General features: G+C 44.1%; 1 protein-coding gene across 1 annotated transcript in view; it reads right to left on the minus strand.

Moving 5' to 3' along the window:
- ZFAT (zinc finger and AT-hook domain containing) overlaps window positions 1-17,881 on the minus strand; it is a 131,557-nt gene that overhangs the window by 28,300 nt on the left and 85,376 nt on the right. Inside the window, exons 13-15 of the mRNA XM_087962218.1 lie at window positions 8,940-9,046; window positions 6,906-7,029; window positions 5,829-5,959 (exon numbers count right to left, since the gene is read on the minus strand). Of these exons, the coding sequence (XP_087818344.1) occupies window positions 5,829-5,959; window positions 6,906-7,029; window positions 8,940-9,046 (362 nt within the window). The remainder of the gene's footprint in view (window positions 1-5,828; window positions 5,960-6,905; window positions 7,030-8,939; window positions 9,047-17,881) is intronic.

The following is a 17,881-nucleotide window of genomic DNA, read 5'->3' on the forward strand; positions in this document are numbered from 1 at the left end:
CAAATGGCGGTAAACGTGGGCCAATTATGCAGTGCTCAAAATGCAGTCACATTACTTTGGGGCAGTGGTGGGATTCAAATATTTTTACTTCTGGTTCAGTGGGCGTGGCTTTGCGCAGGTGCAGAGGCATTGTAACTCGCCTCCTGCAAGCCTGCACGATGCCGGTCGCTTCAACAGCTGCCACGCGGCACTCTTCTGTGCCACGCAAAGCAGCTGCGCTTCAAATTCAGAGGATAAAGGTAGAGTATGGGAGCCCGGGCGGGCAGGTGGGCCCAACGGCAGAGTGGTGGAGAGAACCGGTTCGGTCTCCGCTGCTCATCCCTGCTACCGCCTTGGTAGAACCAGGCTGAACCAGTAGAATACCACCACTGCTTTGGTGGTTGGGTGGGTAAACGTCATAATTTTGGAACTGGGTTATAAGTAGCCTTTTTTGGGGGGGAGGGGAGAGGCACTAGAACTCTGAAAAGTCGCTAAACAACTAGTTGTAAGTCAAGGACTAACTGTAAAGACCCCAATGGGATCAAAAGAATGGGTTGTAAGTAATATCACATGTATACACAGACAGAACAGAAACACACTTATTTTATTGATCATTTTTTCTGGAAAGAAGGAAGTCCTGGCCCTCTTTCAAAAACTCCTAAATAGAAGGTATTTCAAGATGAGTTTTGTAATTAGGACTAAGAGATAAGTGGGATGAAAGCTTATGGTGTGATGAAATAATTTGGTATAAATAGGCATGTGTATACTTATGTATAAATATGGCAATAACTACATCAATATATGAAAAGATGACATAAATCAAATCTAAAACAATTGTAATAATATTTAGTAATATTCTACATACTTAAGAATGTGTCAAAGGGAGTGAAGACGACTACAACTATGCTGCAATGAATGGAAATATGTTTTTAATTGTTTTTTAATTGTAGAATTTGTTTATAATGAAGTTTGATTATCTCCTTCACGCTGTGGGAGGGGGAGTGAAATCTATCCCTCCTCTTCTGCCCACTTGGATCCCCTTTTGCTTAGAGGGATTTTTTTAGATGACAGAGATGAAGATAAAGAGACTCGAGACACAAGGCATTAAAATAACCTCCAGTCTTTTTACAGTTTCAACAACTGTCAGTCACAGGGCTGAGAGAATGACACAATATACACCACCACCACCCCACTCCCAAAGCAAAAAAACACAATAACAACCTGCCTTTCAAATCATACGTTGAAGAAGGATGAATCTAGAATGATTAGAGATTGGAAAAAAAACCCACCCATTCTCCCCGTGAATTTTTCCTCAGATGGTATTATTTAATTATGTGTTAAATTTATTTAGACGGTACTTATCTATTATTCAAAGAAATGTCTTTTCGTTCTTACTACTTGCTGATAAAAGACAATAGGGGGTTGGAAAGAAAATAAAGCACAGCAAAACCAAGACCGCAACAATAAAACAATCAGATCGCCCATGCAAGAAGCAGGCTACAAAGTGAAAGATCGCGAGTTCAAGTCCTGCCACAGCCATGAAAAAGCCAGCTGGATGACTTGGGCGTATCACCAGCAGACCCTGAGTTCTAGTTCTGTCTTAGGCATGAAAGCGGCCTGGATGCCTTTTGGGTCAGCCCAACCCACCTTGTGGGAAAAATTGAAGGAGGATGGTGTGTTGGATAGTAGAGCAGTCAACCAATGGAATTGCCTGCTTTCGGAAATTGTGGGAGATCCATCACTGCAGGCTTTCAAAAAGAGACTGGACAGCCATTTGTCTGAAATGGTTGAGCCAGGGGTCAGTCTAGAAGACCTTCAAGGTCCCTTCCAACTCTATTATGCTCTGTCATATGCACTACTTGTAAAAATAATGGCTCCATATCCATCCATTTCTCCCCATCCTAGCCCAGCATGGAGGCTCTTCCAAAGGGCTGGGGTAGCTATAGAGAAGACACCTTTCTTTTTTCGGCAATATTACGGAACAGCCTCAGAACCCAGAGAAGAGCCTCGGCATTTATTTAGCTCAACTTAATTGAGTTTCTGTAAGGCTAGCTAAGGAATTGTTCAAGTCCTTCATGTCAGGTAATTTGGTGTTCACAGCTTGCCAACTCAATTCCTTGACTCATCACTTCCTTCAGCAGGCAGCCAAGAAACTCAGCAAAGATAATCAACAAAAAAACAGAAGAGAGGCACTGAGAAACTGGGGGAAGGGCCGAGCTGGCAGCCCAAGGCTGCAAAGGTGTTTTTGATCAGCCTTGAAAGCATTTATCATGGCCACTCAGTGAAAGCGGGCCTGCCTTCTCTGCTCCTTCTCACAAGCATTTGTGGAGGGACGTCTCCAACGGCTTGTTGGGGGAGACTACAACAGGAGTATCAGCCATTGCAAACACGATCAAAAGATAGAAGAGATTAGGGTTAAACTTGAGGTCCTTGGTGCTCTCTGTTCTGTCCTCGGCCTCCCCAAAAAGTACTAAGTCAATTCAGAGTCCCGGCCAAAATCTCTTTTATTATATTAATGTGAACTTATTTCATTCGCGGTCAGCCAACGGCTTGGCAAACAGTCTTGCAAAGGGATACTAATTAGCTCAGACCTTTTATTAATCCTGGAACGCTGCCCGATAAATAGTTCCACGCTCAATGCTGGCAGGGAAGGGCTGGGTTATACAGACAAGTCTCCACAAGGCTGGAACATACAAACGAACGAGCAAGTTGTTTCCTCCAAAAGCCCCCTCCCCTTTTGCTTCTCTTTTAATCCTGATGGGAGGGGCCATTCATTGTCCACCGGGGGCCTTACTCCCACATCGACCCTGAGTTCTTAATTGTGCCTTCCTTTTGGCAGCTCTGCGCATGCGCAGGCTGGGAACCGGTTCCAGAAACTCCCCAGCCTCACTGCTGTCCGAGCCTGAAGGCAGCTGAAGACTGCCAGCCTGCCCTGGCCCCCATCTCTGCCTCTGATGCAGAGCCCTCGTCCGAGCCTTCCTCAGCCTCCAGGAATGGCCGAGTTCCTCCCCAACCTCCTCACTACTGCCCGACTCTGCTGACAGCTCCAGGTTTTCTTGCAGATGTTTCATTACCTGACTGGGTAACAACATCAGTGCTAAAAGGGAGTGGGCTTTGCTAAGAGAGCAGCACCAAAGATCCCACAAAAGAGATTTCTTTCCTAGAACTGACTTAAACCCATTCTACCCCGAAATAGTGTCTAAAAGATATAAGGCCAGGTTTGGCTTAATGTCCATATAAGCTGCTTTTTGCCAGCGAGCTTGATGTAAGCTTAACTGCTAGCTACTCCACTTATAAACCAACAATATAATTTATCATTTTATGAACCACAATGGTTATAAATGCAATACTGCAGGCCACATCTGATGACTGTCGGTTGCCAGCAGTTCGGCAGTTCAATTCTCATGGGCTCAAGGTTGACTTAGCCTTCCATCCTTCTGAGGTCGGTAAAATGAGGACCCAGATTGTTGGGGGCAAGAGGCCGACTCTGTAAACCCCTTAGAGCAGGGGTCCCCAACCACCGGTCCGCGGACCGGTACCGGTCCGTGGAACAAATCCTACCGGGCCGCTGGTTTGCTGGGCGCCGCCATCTTGTTTTGATAAAAAAGTGCTTCCGTGAGCTTTTCCGGTAGAAAGCTCACCGGAAGCACTTTTCATCAAAACAAGATAAGCGGCGCAGCGCTTCGTGAGCTTTTCCGGGAGAAAGCCATTTCTACCCGGAAAGCTCACTGAAAGCGTTGGCGCCGCCATCTTGTTTTGATGAAAGCGCCCGGTGAGCTCACGGAAGCACTTTTTCATCAAAACAAGATGGCGCCCAGCTGATGCCGGTACCGGGCCGCGGCGCCCAGCTGATGCCGGTACCGGGCCGCGGCATAAAAAAGGTTGGGGACCACTGCCTTAGAGAGTAAAGCCGTAAAGCACTGTGAAGCGGCATGTAAGTCCAAGTGCTATTGCTATTTACCCTCCTTAGTGGCTGCATTTGAACAATTCCGCAAAGCTCGTGCAGCCAGACTGATTGAAGGAAAGAAGAAAGATTTGCACAAAGAGAGGAATCGCACAGAGAGGGCTGGTAAGGACAGCAGCTGAGAGAGGGAGGAGAGGCCATTCTAACAGCTGGAGACCAACCCTCACTTTGAGGGGAGGGAGGGAGAAGGAAGCAAAGAGAGCTCCGAAAAGAGATTAAGGGATGGAAAAGGATGAAGAAGACCAAGTCGGAATCCCATTGAAGAGAGGGGGGAAAAAAAAGACTTCCCATAGCTACAGCAATGATGGCCGGACAGGCTCCAACACCAAGTAAAGCTTAGCCTTTAACAAAACCTTAACAGAACAGAATAATAGAGATGAAGGGACCTTGGAGGTCTTCTAGTCCAACCCTCTGCTCAAGCAGGAGACCCTATACCATATCAGACAAGTGATTGTCTAATCCAGGGGTCTCCAACCTTGGCAACTTGAACACTTGTGGACTTCAACTCCCAGAATTCCTCAGCCAGCAAAGGCTGGCTGGGGAATTCTGGGAGTTGAAGTCCTCCAGGCTTAAAGTTGCCAAGGTTGGAGACCCCTGGTCTAATCCATTCTTAAAAACCTCCAGTGATGGAACACTCACATTTTCTGGAGGCAAGTTGTTTCATTGATTAATTGTTCTAAGTGATAGGGAATTTCTTCTTAGTTCTAGGCTGGTTTTCTCCCTGATTCGTTTTCATCCACTGCTTCTTGCCTTGCCCTCAGGGGCTTTGGAGAATAGCTTGACTCCCTCTTCTTTGTGGCAGCCCCTGAGATACTGGAACGCTGCTATCATGTCGCCCCTAGTCCTTCTTTTAATTAAATTAGACATACCCAGTTCCAGCAACCGTTCTTTATGTTTTAGCCTCCAGCCCCCTAATCATTTTTATTGCTCTTTTTTGTACTTTTTCAACATCTTTTTTATAATATGGTGACCACAACTGGACACAGTATTCCAAGTGTGGTCTTATTAAGGCTTTGTAAAGCAGTTAGTAGCACTTCACGTGATCTTGATTTTATCCCACTGTTAATGCAATCTAGGATTGCATTGGCTTGTTTTCTTTTCCTCCACTGTTACACTTGGACTATTTTTTGTACCTTGATATGTCTGTCTGTCTGTCTGTGTTTATTTATTTCCTACTTTTGTTAGTTTTTACAAATGTTTTTACAAGATGGCAAACATACTCAACCCACCTTCTTCCTCTTATTTCCCCCACCCACAAGCCTATGAGGTGGATTGGGCTGAGAGCGAGGGACTGGCTGTCAGGCCGGAAAGATCAGGTTCAGACGTGAAGGTTTAATTACACTAACACTGCTATTCATGTCTATGTACAGGAATCTTGCCAATTAATGGTTAGCGCCTGCTTGGAGTTAGATAAGGGTCCATGGAATTCAAAGGGGGTTGGATTTAGTCTGCTTGTGGCAACGTAGAGATTCTAGTCTGATTCCTCTTTTGACTCTGCCCCCACTGGCCCAAAATCATCCAGAAGGCTTTCCTGCCTAAGGCAGAGCTCATACTCACTGTCTCCTGGTGATAGGGCCAAAGTCACACAACTGGCTTGCATGCCTAAGGTGGAACTAGAACTCATAGGCTCCTGGTGATTGGTCTAGGAATGAGTTACTTGGCTGAAGAACAACCACCTTCAGCTGAGATCTCAAAAATGCACTTGTGTGTCAAATAACCAAAGGAAGTTCCACAGGATGACAGGCTCAGAGAGAGAGAGAGAGAGAGAGAGAGAGAAAGAGAGAGAGACAGAGAGACAGAGACAGACAGAGAGAGACAGAGACAGAGACAGAGGCAGAGAGAGACAGAGAGAGAACATTCAATTGGGAATGAAAAGAAATTTTACCTGCTTCACCACTGTGACAGTCCCTGGAGCCATGGCAACCACAGAAGCTAGAGCAGCGCCGTCATGGGGCTCCGATCCCAGCTCTATGATTTGCTGAAGGATGTTGACAGCCGTGGCATCAAGCCTTCCTCCTTATGGGGGGAGAAGCATTAAGATTAACACTGTAAGGAGGACGCAAACTTTAGGGGTATTCTGACCGCTGTTCCCTTTGTTCACCTTTCCGCACTGCATACTCCACACAACCACTCCACACGCTAAAAGGTAATCCTCGACTTACAGCTGTTTGTTTAGCGAGCTACCATGGCATTGAAAAAAAGGGACTTCCCACTGGACCCTCAAATTTCGTGCATTTGGCAACCAGCAAGAATTTACGATGGGTGCAGCGTTTTGGACCCCTGTGATTGCCACTGCCACCTTCCCAGCCAGCTTCTGACAAGCCAAGTCAATTGGGGTTAGATGGATTCATTTAACGGCCACAAAAAGAACTACGGTGATTTGCTTAAGAAACATGACAAAAAAAGGTCATATAATCAGGCACGGTTCACTTAAGAACCACCCTGCTTTGAAAGGAAAATTCTTGCTCCAATTGTGGTCGTAAGCCAGGGACTCCCTGTACGCCAAGCAGCTCTCTTGTCTTCTGATTCAAACGTCTCACCTCCCTCCTTTCGTGCTTATTTTCTCCTTCTTGAGGGCTTTATTGCATCTTAGTCCAATCTTCCCTCAGAGTCTTGTGTTAAATTTCACTTATTGCATCTTCAATATTAATTGAATGCTGTTGCTGTCTTTTCTTCTTATCTTTCAAATGTGGTGCCTAACAGCTTGGCCCAAGGCCACCATCTCCCAGTGATTGACTTAAAGTCACTCAGCCAGCTTTCATGCCTAAGGCGGGACTAGAACTCACTGTCTCCTGGTAATTGGCCCAAAGACACCCAGTGGGTTTTTGTGCCTAAGGGAGGACTAGAACTCAAGAGTTTCCTGCTTTCTCACCGGGTGCCTTAACCACTAGACTGAGCTGAATGAAACATGACCTAAACATTTCTTCAAAGTATTGATTTGGTCTTAATGAAAGCACGTTACCATTCTCTGAGGTATATCTTAGGTCCTGCAGGGTGGCAACAGCAGCTTGAGTCCCTTCCAGATCTCCGGCTTCTGTGATATGAAGGTACTGCGTAGAGGGTTCTTCGGAAATTTCTGCAGTTTGCTGCAAAACAGAAGGCAGTTGGAGAAGAAATGGAGTTAACAGGCACCAGTGTATTACAGAGCTGCCAAAATGCTTACCTACAGTTCAAGCTTAAGTATGTCTCTTTGAATAGCGTAGCATCACAAAATGGCTCTTGAGAATGAAACAAGTTAAGAATCTTTTGATGCATGAAGCAAGCAAAGATTCCGCAACAAAAGAACATTTTTTTTTAATAGAAAAGTAATCTGGAAATGACTTGTTAAGGTCATATACGAGACAGTTGCACAACTGGGAGACTCTTTATCAAATAAATCTTATCTCTGATCGTTACCAATCTCATTAATTTTACTAGTGGGTGCATAAGGACATGCGCATTAAAAATCAGTAGGATTATAGGCATGAAAGTAATCCTTTTGACTGGAAGAAAACTATAATTTATCGCATTACTTTCAATCCAGACTGTGCCTGAAAACACCAGCAGTTTTGAAGATCTAATTTTTAAGTTTAACACGAGTCATTAAGATTTCTATTTATCTTCACAGTTTTTTCCATCATTTTTTTTCCAAGGAGAAAAATGAGACTGCGGTCTTATAACACCTCATTAATAATCCCCAACACGAGTGACTTCGAACTGGCCACACACTCCTGCCATGCCTTCCTCCCCCCAGGTCAAACACAACTCTGATGTGGTCCTCAATGAAATCGAGTTTGACACCCCTGCATAATGCTCTGAATCTAGATTGTCTGAAGCCCCTTCCGGTGGCCTTAGGATCAACTGGTTAACTGAGGCAAAATAAGTGATCAAAGCACCAGTCAATCTTATATGTGTCCTTGCTGGTGTGTTTTTGTACTGAAGGCTGCATCGAATTATCTCTGGAGAGCAGTGCCCACAGAATGAACTACGGGTGGCCCTCAATTTACAGCCATTCATTTAGTGACCGTTCAAAGTTGCCACAGTGCTGAAAAAAGTGACTTATGACCATTTTTCACACTTACAACTGCTGCAACATCCCCATGGTCACTCGATCAAAATTTGGATACTTGGCACCTGGTATGTATTTATGACAGTTTCAGTGTCCTGGGATCATGTGATCACAGCCGTATTACTAACTGCAGGGATTCACTTAACAACTGTGTGACAAGAACGGTTGTAAAATGGGGCAAAACTCACTTCACAATGGTCTTGCTTTGCAATGGAAATTTTGTGTCCATAGTACCTGTATAGAAATCCAACCAGAATTGAGTGTTCCAACAAAGTGAGCCCTGCCTTCTTCAGATGAAAAAATACATGGCCAATATCACACACACACACACACACACACACACACACACACACACACACACACACACACTCTTTGTCGCTTATATCCTTACGATTTATATTGACTGTTTCCTAGTATGATTTGATTGCTTATTGTATCCTATAACTATCATTAAGTGTTGCACCTTATGATTCTCGACTCCTGATGAATGTATCTTTTCTTTTATGCATACTGAGAGCATTTGCACCAAGACAAATTCCTTGTGTGTCCAATCACACTTGGCCAATAAAGAATTCTATTCTATTCCATGTTCTGTTCTGTTCTATTCTATTCATATATATTTATATTTATTTATTTTCTGGTTCGGGTTTCAGCTTGAAAAGATAAAAGCCTGGACTGATGTTGGGAGTTGTGATGGAATTTAGTCACACGTTGTTGCTATGGCCACCAATTTCTTATGTATAATTTCAGCCTCACATGAGGCTTCATTATAAAGAAATAAATGACATTGAACAATTCATTTGCACTTAATAACCCTGTCTGCATAAAAACATATTAGAAGCAGGATATTTCTTTTAAGTTTTATAGGAAATGTTGCTTCAATTTTTCCTTGATAACATTTCAAGGAAAAAGCGATGTTTTAGAACAGCCATGGCTGCTTGTATTTACCTCTGCATCCTGCTCCATTATTTTAAGTCCGTGTTTGTTTTTGAGGTGCCTGTTGAATTCCCATTTTGTGCCGTACACAAAGTTGCATACAGGACACTTGATACCACCTGGGTAGGAAGAGAAAGAAAAACAAAAAGAGTGCATATTTAGATCCTGATCAGAGATTATAATCTGTGAGTAGATATTAAATTATAGAAATGTACTATAAAAGTACCATGATTCCTAATCTGTCTTACCCCAATAGCCTTTTTGTGAGTTCTACATTTCTCTCTTCCCCATACTATACAGTCATTTACCATTTCTTAGAGGGATTTTTGGAAAATGGTAGCAAATTGATTGTTGTAGAGCTATATTCCGGATGAATATTGCTTCCCTGTATGAATATGCAAAAAATATAAAGGTAGTCCTCACTTAACCACCCAAAATAGGACTGGCTGCTTAGTCACTAAACAATGCAGTCATTAAGCAAAGCATCTCATGACTGCAGTAGACTTATGACCTCACTCCCACTGTGGTCGTTATGCGAGTCAGCCATGGTCATTAACCGAGACATCACTCAACTGTGACTTGTGACTTAATGTTGGCTTCTCCATCGACTTCGCTCGTTGGCAGCCAGCTGTGAAATGGTGATGGGAAGCGGGAAAGATCGTGGAGATCCCACCAGTTGTAAAATGCCTGAATCTCGATCATATGACTGTGTGCAGGTGGCTGTGATGGTTGTCAGTGCGAGGAGTGGTTGTAACGTTACGTTTTCAGCATAGTTGTAGCCTTGAAGTCAACAAACAGGGCAACTGTTGAGTGAGGATCACCTATATATTAATGGAGTACATATCACCTACATCTCTTTTGAAAACTCTCTTAACTTTTCAAACTCTGCTTTTTAAACTCTGACTGTTTGTGTGTGTGTGTGTGTGTGTGATTACTCCCAAGTAGGGGAGGCATACCATTTTGCTAGTGGAGAAACTTGTAATTATTACTATTGTTTTATCATTTGAGAATGATAATCCTTGACGTACAACAGTTTAGTGACAAACTGTTCGAAGTTACAACAGCACTGAAAAAAAGCGACTTATGATTGTTTTTCCCCCCACTTTTATGACCTTTGCAGCATCCCCATGGTAACAGGATCAAAATTCAGAAGCCTGGCAACTGGCTCACATTACATTCATGAAGGTTGCAGTGTCTTGGGGTCAACGGACCACCACTTGCAACCTTCTGACAAGCAAACTCAACAAGGAAGCCAGATCCACTCAACTGTGCAACTAACTTAATACTGAAGTCATTCACTTGACAAATGTGGCAAGAAAGGCCGTAAATTGGAACAAAACTCACTTAACAAATGTCTCGCTTAGCGATGTAAATTTGGGGCTCTTTTCTGGTTGTATCTCAAGGTTTACCTGTGCTCTTGCTAATGCATTTAGGACAGTGATGGCAAAACCATTTTGTTGTGGTGTGCCAAAAGCGCGTGATAGCGTGCACGTACGTGTGCCGGCACCCACAATGCAATGTGCCCCGTCCTCCTGTGCATGCGCCCACAACACCCCCACCCCATCCCCTTATCTGCACTGCACATGCGCATGCCTCCCAACTGATTTTCGGCCCCTTTGAGGCCATTTTCTCCCTCCGTTTTCGCTCGAGGGAAGCCTCTGCAGCCTCAGGAGGTATTTCTGGAAGGCCCATTTTGAAGCCTCTGGAAGGCCTCTGGAGCCCGGGGGAGGCCGTTTTTGCCCTCCTGGAGGCTTCAGGAAAGCCTCGGGAGCCTGAAAACGGGCCAGTTTCGGCACTTCCGGTATTTTCAGAAGGCCATTTTTTCGGCTACCTGAGGCTGCAGAGGCTTCCCTCAAGGCTCCGGAAGGGCGAAAATGGCCTCAAATGGGCTGAAAAAACAGCTGAGAGGCATATGCATGCACAGTGCAGCTAAGTTTGGCTGGGCCACATGTGCCCGCACAAAATGGCTCTGCGTGCCACCTTTGGCATGTGTGCCATAGGTTCGCCATCATGGATTTAGGAGAAATAAATAAATCCATAAAAAAAGGTTCTTGGCTGACATATATTGATTGTTCTTGAAGGGTTTTCTAAAACCTCCAGCACTACTACAGTTATCTTTAAAACTGTTAGAAGAAGCACCTCCCTGATTTTATTTTCAGTCCAACTTGCCTCTCTGTTAAATGCCAGCGCCTGACTCTCCGTACAGGACAAAGGCATTGCCGGTTACAAAAACCTGAATTGAAATATTCATTTCATATTCCCCTCTTAATAAAAACTCAATTAGAATGGAGACTTTCCTTCCTTTCTTTTAAATTAAAATTACTGAAACAATAACAGTTAGTTAATTAAAATAGCCACCTTTTTTCACTCTTGACTTTAATTAAGGAACAACAAATGAAAGTGTGCCATGGAGCCAGTGGCATATTCGGCAGGGCGGCTAATTGACATCACAGCTAAAGAAAATTAATTTCTCTCCAATTCATTAACTGCTGTGGTAATATAGAGGCAAAAGGTCATTGAATGGCATACCTTATCTGCTTCTGACACTGGAGTACACATAAAATTGAAGGATTTCTCATTTCTGAAACAGCAAGGCAGCCCAATTTTCTGCCACCCAGACCCTTAGAAAAAAAAAAAAAAGCTCCTTTGGAAATGATTTCATTTCTATTTTGCAGGATGGACTGGAAAATATATTCTGAGGATTAATGCAGGGAGAGCCCCAAGAAAACACAACTTTGTTTTACAAACTCCTGGCAGCTCAAATCTGGGAAGAGGAGAACGCGAAGGTGGCCACAAAGACACTTACGGAAAACAATGCAATATTTATGCCTTTGGCGATAGTGGCAAATATGCCTTTACCTGTAGCTGGAAACCCAAGAGAGTTTATTGGTTTGCTACATGGAGCGGTTCACACTTTGAGCTTCACTATACAAACCTAGCTATACATTGCGAGCAATATTATACTATTATATATAGTGTGTGTGTGTTTTTTAGGGGCAAGGTAAAAACAGGTTGGGAGATTTTTATAGAGACTGGCAGGCCCTGCCTCTGTACGACCAAAAAGTGCTCCTTTTTCATTTACGTATTGGCCTCTAAAAACAACGGTCACTTTACCAGTAAACCCACCATTGGCATATGACATAAAAATGTGCAGCAAAACATACATTCCATCCCTCCCATCAAAATGTAAATATTGATAATCCAGGAACATTGATTTATCCCAAAGGTGCAAACTGAACTGGAAAACCTTCGGGGATGAGAAGCAAAACATCTTCAAGCAACCACCAAGGAAGTTCAGTTGCCTTTTGAAAAGAAACCTCTTTGGGACAACCACGACCTGGATGACTGAGAATCGCCATAGACACCATTGATTTATGTCTCTCTAGACCAGCAGCTCTCAAAGGGTGATTTGGGGACCTCTGAGGGACCCCAAGATCCCTTAAAGGGACCCAAAAGTAAAAAAAAAAAATATTTTAAACTTTCTATTCTGCTATTGGCTCTACCCAACATCTTAAACCACAGTATTTTTGGTTCGTATAACCCCATGATGGCAAACCTATGGCACGCGAGCCACTTCTGCTGGCACGCAAGAGGTCACCTGGAAGAGCCCCACTGTGCATGCTTGCGTGCGCCCACCAGCCAGCTGATTGTCGGGTATCTGCCGTGCATACGCAGAGGTATGTGCGCGCATGCACAGAGGTGTGCAGTGCAGGGAGGTTGTGCGCACATGCGCAGAGGTATGCAGCATGTGTGGGGGGGTGTTGCATGAGTATGCACAGAGGTGGGGGGGGTGTGAGGGGGTCGCACGCGCATTGCATCAGGAGTGCAGGCATGCGACCGCAACCTTTGGCACGCAACGTGGAAAAGGTGAGCCATCATTGGTATAACCTATTTAGCCAAAATGAGCAGAGGTAGTCCTCGGCTTACGACTGGCTGCTTAGCGAATGTTTGAAGCTATAACAGACCCTGAAGAAAGCCGCTTACAACCTGGATTCAAAGTTCGGATGGCCGGCCTCCTTTCTGTGGTCATGTGATCATCTCTTGAGCATTTGACAACTAGCCTGCATTTATGGTCATTTATAGCCTGCACCCCAGAGTCATGTGACTGAGATGGATGACTATTTTTTTTGTTTTTTGTTTGCTGGAAACTGGCTTTTACTTCCAGTTTCTGGCAGAAAAAAAAATGTCCCTGAGTGACTTCACTCGACAAACGCAGTGTTTGTTTAAGCACCGCAGCAAAAAACGGTTGTAAACTCTGTGTTGTGGCCCGCCATTGGCGGGCAGAGGTGGCAGCAGAGTCGGACAGCAGCGAGGAGGTTGGGGATGAACCTGGGCCAGTCTTGGAGGCTGAGGAAGGCTCAGACAAGGGATCTGCATCAGAGGCAGACATGGGGCCAGGGCAGGCTGGCAGTCATCAGCTGTCTTTGGGTTCAGATAGCAGTGAGGCTGGGGAGCAGTTGGAACCAATTCCCAGTCTGCGCATGTGCAGAGCTGCTAAAAGAAAGGAGCAATTAAGAACTCAGGGTCCACGTGGGAGTAAGGCCACAGGTGGACGATGAATGGCCCCTCCCATCAAGATTAAAAGAGAAGCAAAGGGGGAGGGGGCTTTTGCAGGAAACAACTCGCTTGTTCGTTCATTCGTTCCAGCCTTGTGAAGATTTGTCTGTATAACCCAGCCCTTCCCTGTCAGCACCGATGTGTGGAATTTTACCGGGAAGCGTTCCAGGATTGATAAAGGTCTGAGCTAATTAGTATACCTTTGCAAGACTGTTTGCCAAGCTGCTGGCTGACTGTGAATGAAATAAATTTACATTAATGTAAGAAAAGTGGTTTTTGCCGGGACTCAGAATTGACTTAGTGCTTTTTGGGGAGGCCTAGGACAGAACGCTCTGGTGTGGTTACATGGTGACCCACCTAATGACAGTCATGACTTATGAATGAAATTGTGCGCTTCATTATGGTAATAAGTCGAGGAATACCTATATAGGTGTGCTATTTTGATTTATAATATTTTATTCTCCTGGGCTTATAGCACTGCTTCAGTTGGTGCTGAGTCTGAGCAGTGGAATCCATGCTAAGATTAAAAAAAGAATGCGTTAGCAAACAGTGTAATGAAGAACAGCATCCACAATGCACCGGGGAACGATTAAAATCCAATTAAAGAAGCATTCTACTGCAAAAGGCTTTAGCACATGTCCACCCTAAGGCCTGCTGAAACAGCCAGGATTGGGTGGCTTTCCTGAATCCTAGGAGGGTTGCAGAGGTGGTATTCAGCAGGTTCTGACCAGTTCTAGAAAACCGGTACGGAACTTTTGAGTAGTTTGGAGAACCGGCAAATACCACCTCTGACTGGCCCCACCCCCATCTATTCTCTGCCTCCCATTGAATCCCAGCTGATCACCTGGGTCTTCTTTGGTTGCCCTGCACAGGAGAACGGAGCTGGAAAGCAGGTTAGTGGGGTGGGGAGGGAATGGGATTTTGCAGTAACCTTCTCCCTGGAGTGGGGTGGGAATGGAGATTTTACAGTATCCTTCCTCTGCCACGCCCACCAAGCCACACCCACCAAGCCACACCACAACCACCAAGCCACGCTCACAGAAACCGGTAGTAAAAATTTTGAGACCCATCAGTGGAGGGTTGGAATGAATACTTGGACAACTATTTATCTGAAATGATAGAGGGCCTCCTAGCCCGAGTAGGAAGGGGTTGGACTAGAAGACCTCCAAGTTCCTTTCCGATTCTGTTATTCTATGCTCTAAGATGGCATTATCCATATCTATTGAGCCGCGGTGGCGCAGTGGTTAGAGTGCAGTACTGCACGCAACTTCTGCTGACTGCCAGTTGCCTGCAATTTGGCAGCTCAAATCTCACCAGGCCAAAGGTTGACTCAGCCTTCTATCCTTCCGAGGTTGGTAAAATGAGGACCCAGATTGTTGGGGGCAATATGCTAACTCTGTAAACTGCTTAGAGACGGCTGTAAAGCATTGTGAAGCGGTCTATAAGTGTAAGTGCTATTGCTCTATGTCTGCCATGATATCCATTCAACCAAACTCTGGATTAATCAAAAAACACCGTTTGTTGGTACATGATGTATCTTGTAAATAGGGAGGAATCAACAAAGCAACTCCTCCACCCTATAACCATGTCCCAAGCTGGATCATGTATAGATAGCCCTCAATTTACGGCTGCAATGGAGCCCAAAGCAAGACGGTTATTAAGTATGTTTTGCCCCATTTAACAACCTTTCCAGTCACAGTTGTTAAGTCATTGCAGTTGTTAAGTTAAATTTTGCTTGTCCGAAAGTCACAAAAGGGGATCACATGACCCCGGGACATTGCAAACATCATAAATTCATGCCAGTTCATGCTAAGCATTTGAATTTTGATCATGTGAATACAGGGATGGTGCAACGGTCATGTGACGACCCGGGGCGTGGCACAAAGGCAACTCAGTCAGATAAGCAACAAGTGTCCCTTTGTTATCTCCAACTTTGCCCCCAATGTCCAGGTTACCTTCTGGCTAGAGAAAAACTCTCCCAGGAACAGCATTTGACTGCAGAAAATTAAGTCCAAAACATGAGCAACACAAACTGTAAGTTAAAGTCCAAACAAACCAAACTGAAGTAATTAGTTTGGCAGGGCAGAAGCAAGTATTTCAGGCTTGATGGCATGGCAAAACTCACAGGGTTGGGAAGACGCCAGGAACACAGATAAGCCATGACAACACAGGATAAAGTCACTTTTGCTCCCAGCAGCCTGCTGCATGAAGCCTGCCTTTCTTATCAACTGTCTTCCCATCTGTGGCTAATGAAGGGAATCAGGGCCCTCTCCTCCCTCGTAAGCCATGCAACCCAAGTTGCTCCCTTCACCGTTCCTCCCTGTGTGCCCTAGGATGAAGAGGGGGTGGGCCTGGTTCTTTCTCTGAACTCCCTCTCCCTTGTTCTATCTCTCCCCTGCTCTGCCCAGCTGGACTTTGCCCTTCTCCAGCCTCCTCCACAGCCAATGGAGCCACACTCCCACCCCATCAGCTGTCTGGCATCCTCCTTGGATTCGGACTCCGACAGGGGCATGACAGGTTGTAAGTGTGAAACATGGTCATAAGTCCCTTTTCCAGTGCTGTTGTAACTTTGAACGCTCACTAAACGAATGGTTATAAGTTGAGGACTACCTGTACTTCATATTCCTGAGCAATTTCTTTTCCTAGCACATACTGTGATAAACATATCCATCTATTAAGTCATCACAAACTCTTGTTATTCTCAACCATGGTCAGGATTCTAAATTGCCTCCCATATATTTTATGCTAGTCTGTCTTGCTCAAATTTCTTTGACACTGGAAGGAAAACTCAATGCAAATTCCTTAACGCATTTGTCTCGTGCTACCATTTCCATGCTGCTGAAACATAGATTCACGCTTCTTATAGACATAAATTTTGTGGGGAGGAGAGGGAAAAAAAAACCCAGTAAAGAAAAAGAATAATTTAGCAATGCTTTAAAATGTCATGCTTGGGAAAATTATGTTTTATTCATTACTCAGAGCAGCCTTGCATTATGCTGGCATCTATTCTAGTGTAACAAAACGGGGGGAAATTTTAAATCCTCCCAAGCTGCTTTGAAATGGGGAAAGAGCATTTTATATAACATCGTTCCACGTTGAAAGATAACGTGGAAACAATCAGAAATAAAATAAGAAAAGCCATCTCACACAACCGGCTCGGCGTTTGAAAAAGCACCACAATCTAAATTGGGGACCTTTATTTCCTCACTGGCAGGGATGTTACATCCTTTTGTAATGTCCAGGATTTTTAAAATCCGTTTCATACCCTGCAAGGTATTAGCTTGTATGGCCAGATTGCCAAACTGAACAACAGCACAGCGTCCGCTAAGAGATGAAAGACAATCTCCTGAGAGATTACATTTGCATACTTTACAGTTCTCCAAACCCTTAAAAAAAAAGCTTATTTTGATGTCCAAAAAAAAAAAAAAAGCAATAGTATTTCTTTTTAATCTGCCATCTGTTTGGCCAATCTTCTGATGCTCAATTCGCTCTTTGGAAGAAGGTCCAGCTAATTTTACATCTCTAGGAAATAAATCTGTTTTGGAACAAAATTTGAAATGAATATGGCCCAGGGAGCTTCACAAAAAAAGCAACTAACCAGGATTCTAATTCCAAGTCACATTCATAAGGACCTGGTCAGTAATTCTTGTAATGAATCATATGTCAGGCTTACACAATCAGATGCATTTTAGGCAGGGCATTTCACTTTGATAGAAATGACCTCTGCTCCTTGAAGTAGACAGTTGAAGGCCAGGGAAGCAGTTGCTTTAACAGGACTTGTGACTCTGTTGAAGTGGTGAGAGGCCAGGTACCGTTTCATTTTGGACAGATAGTGCTTTGGTTGAAGGGATGATTGAAGCAAAATGTCTCTCCAAAGTTTTGCACAAACCCAAAGGATTTATCAAATCTAATTGATTGTTGTCACAAGGGGGATGGGGGTTATTGTTTCAACTGTTTTTCTTTTTTTTAGACACTCAGAGTCACTGAGATTGAGTGGCTGACCATGTATATTCTCTTAAATAAACAGAAAATAAATAGAAATCAAAATTGGTGAAATTCGCAGGCCAAAGATTGATGGAAACCGATTTCCATGTTCAGATCTGGAAATTGCAGACCAAACCCAACCCAACTCAACTCAACCTAGCCATCTCACCCAACCCAACACTTAAGCAACCCAACCCAATTAACTCAACTCAACTCAACCCAACCCAACATATATGTGGCCAATTAGAATGTTGTTTCTTTCAGATGTTTCAGATGACACACAGAAATACACTTGGATTACTTTTCCACAGTGAAGAACAACAACATATTAGTCTTCTCACTTATGTGATTTATCAGTTTCAACTTAAATTATTTTTCTTTTCTGGAGATGATGCTCAAAGTAATTCCATGGA

The sequence above is a fragment of the Notechis scutatus genome, chromosome 3 (genome assembly GCF_049901735.1).
Source record: "Notechis scutatus isolate UNSWTSFEM ecotype Mainland chromosome 3, rNotScu1.2, whole genome shotgun sequence".
Lineage (NCBI taxonomy): Eukaryota > Metazoa > Chordata > Lepidosauria > Squamata > Elapidae > Notechis > Notechis scutatus.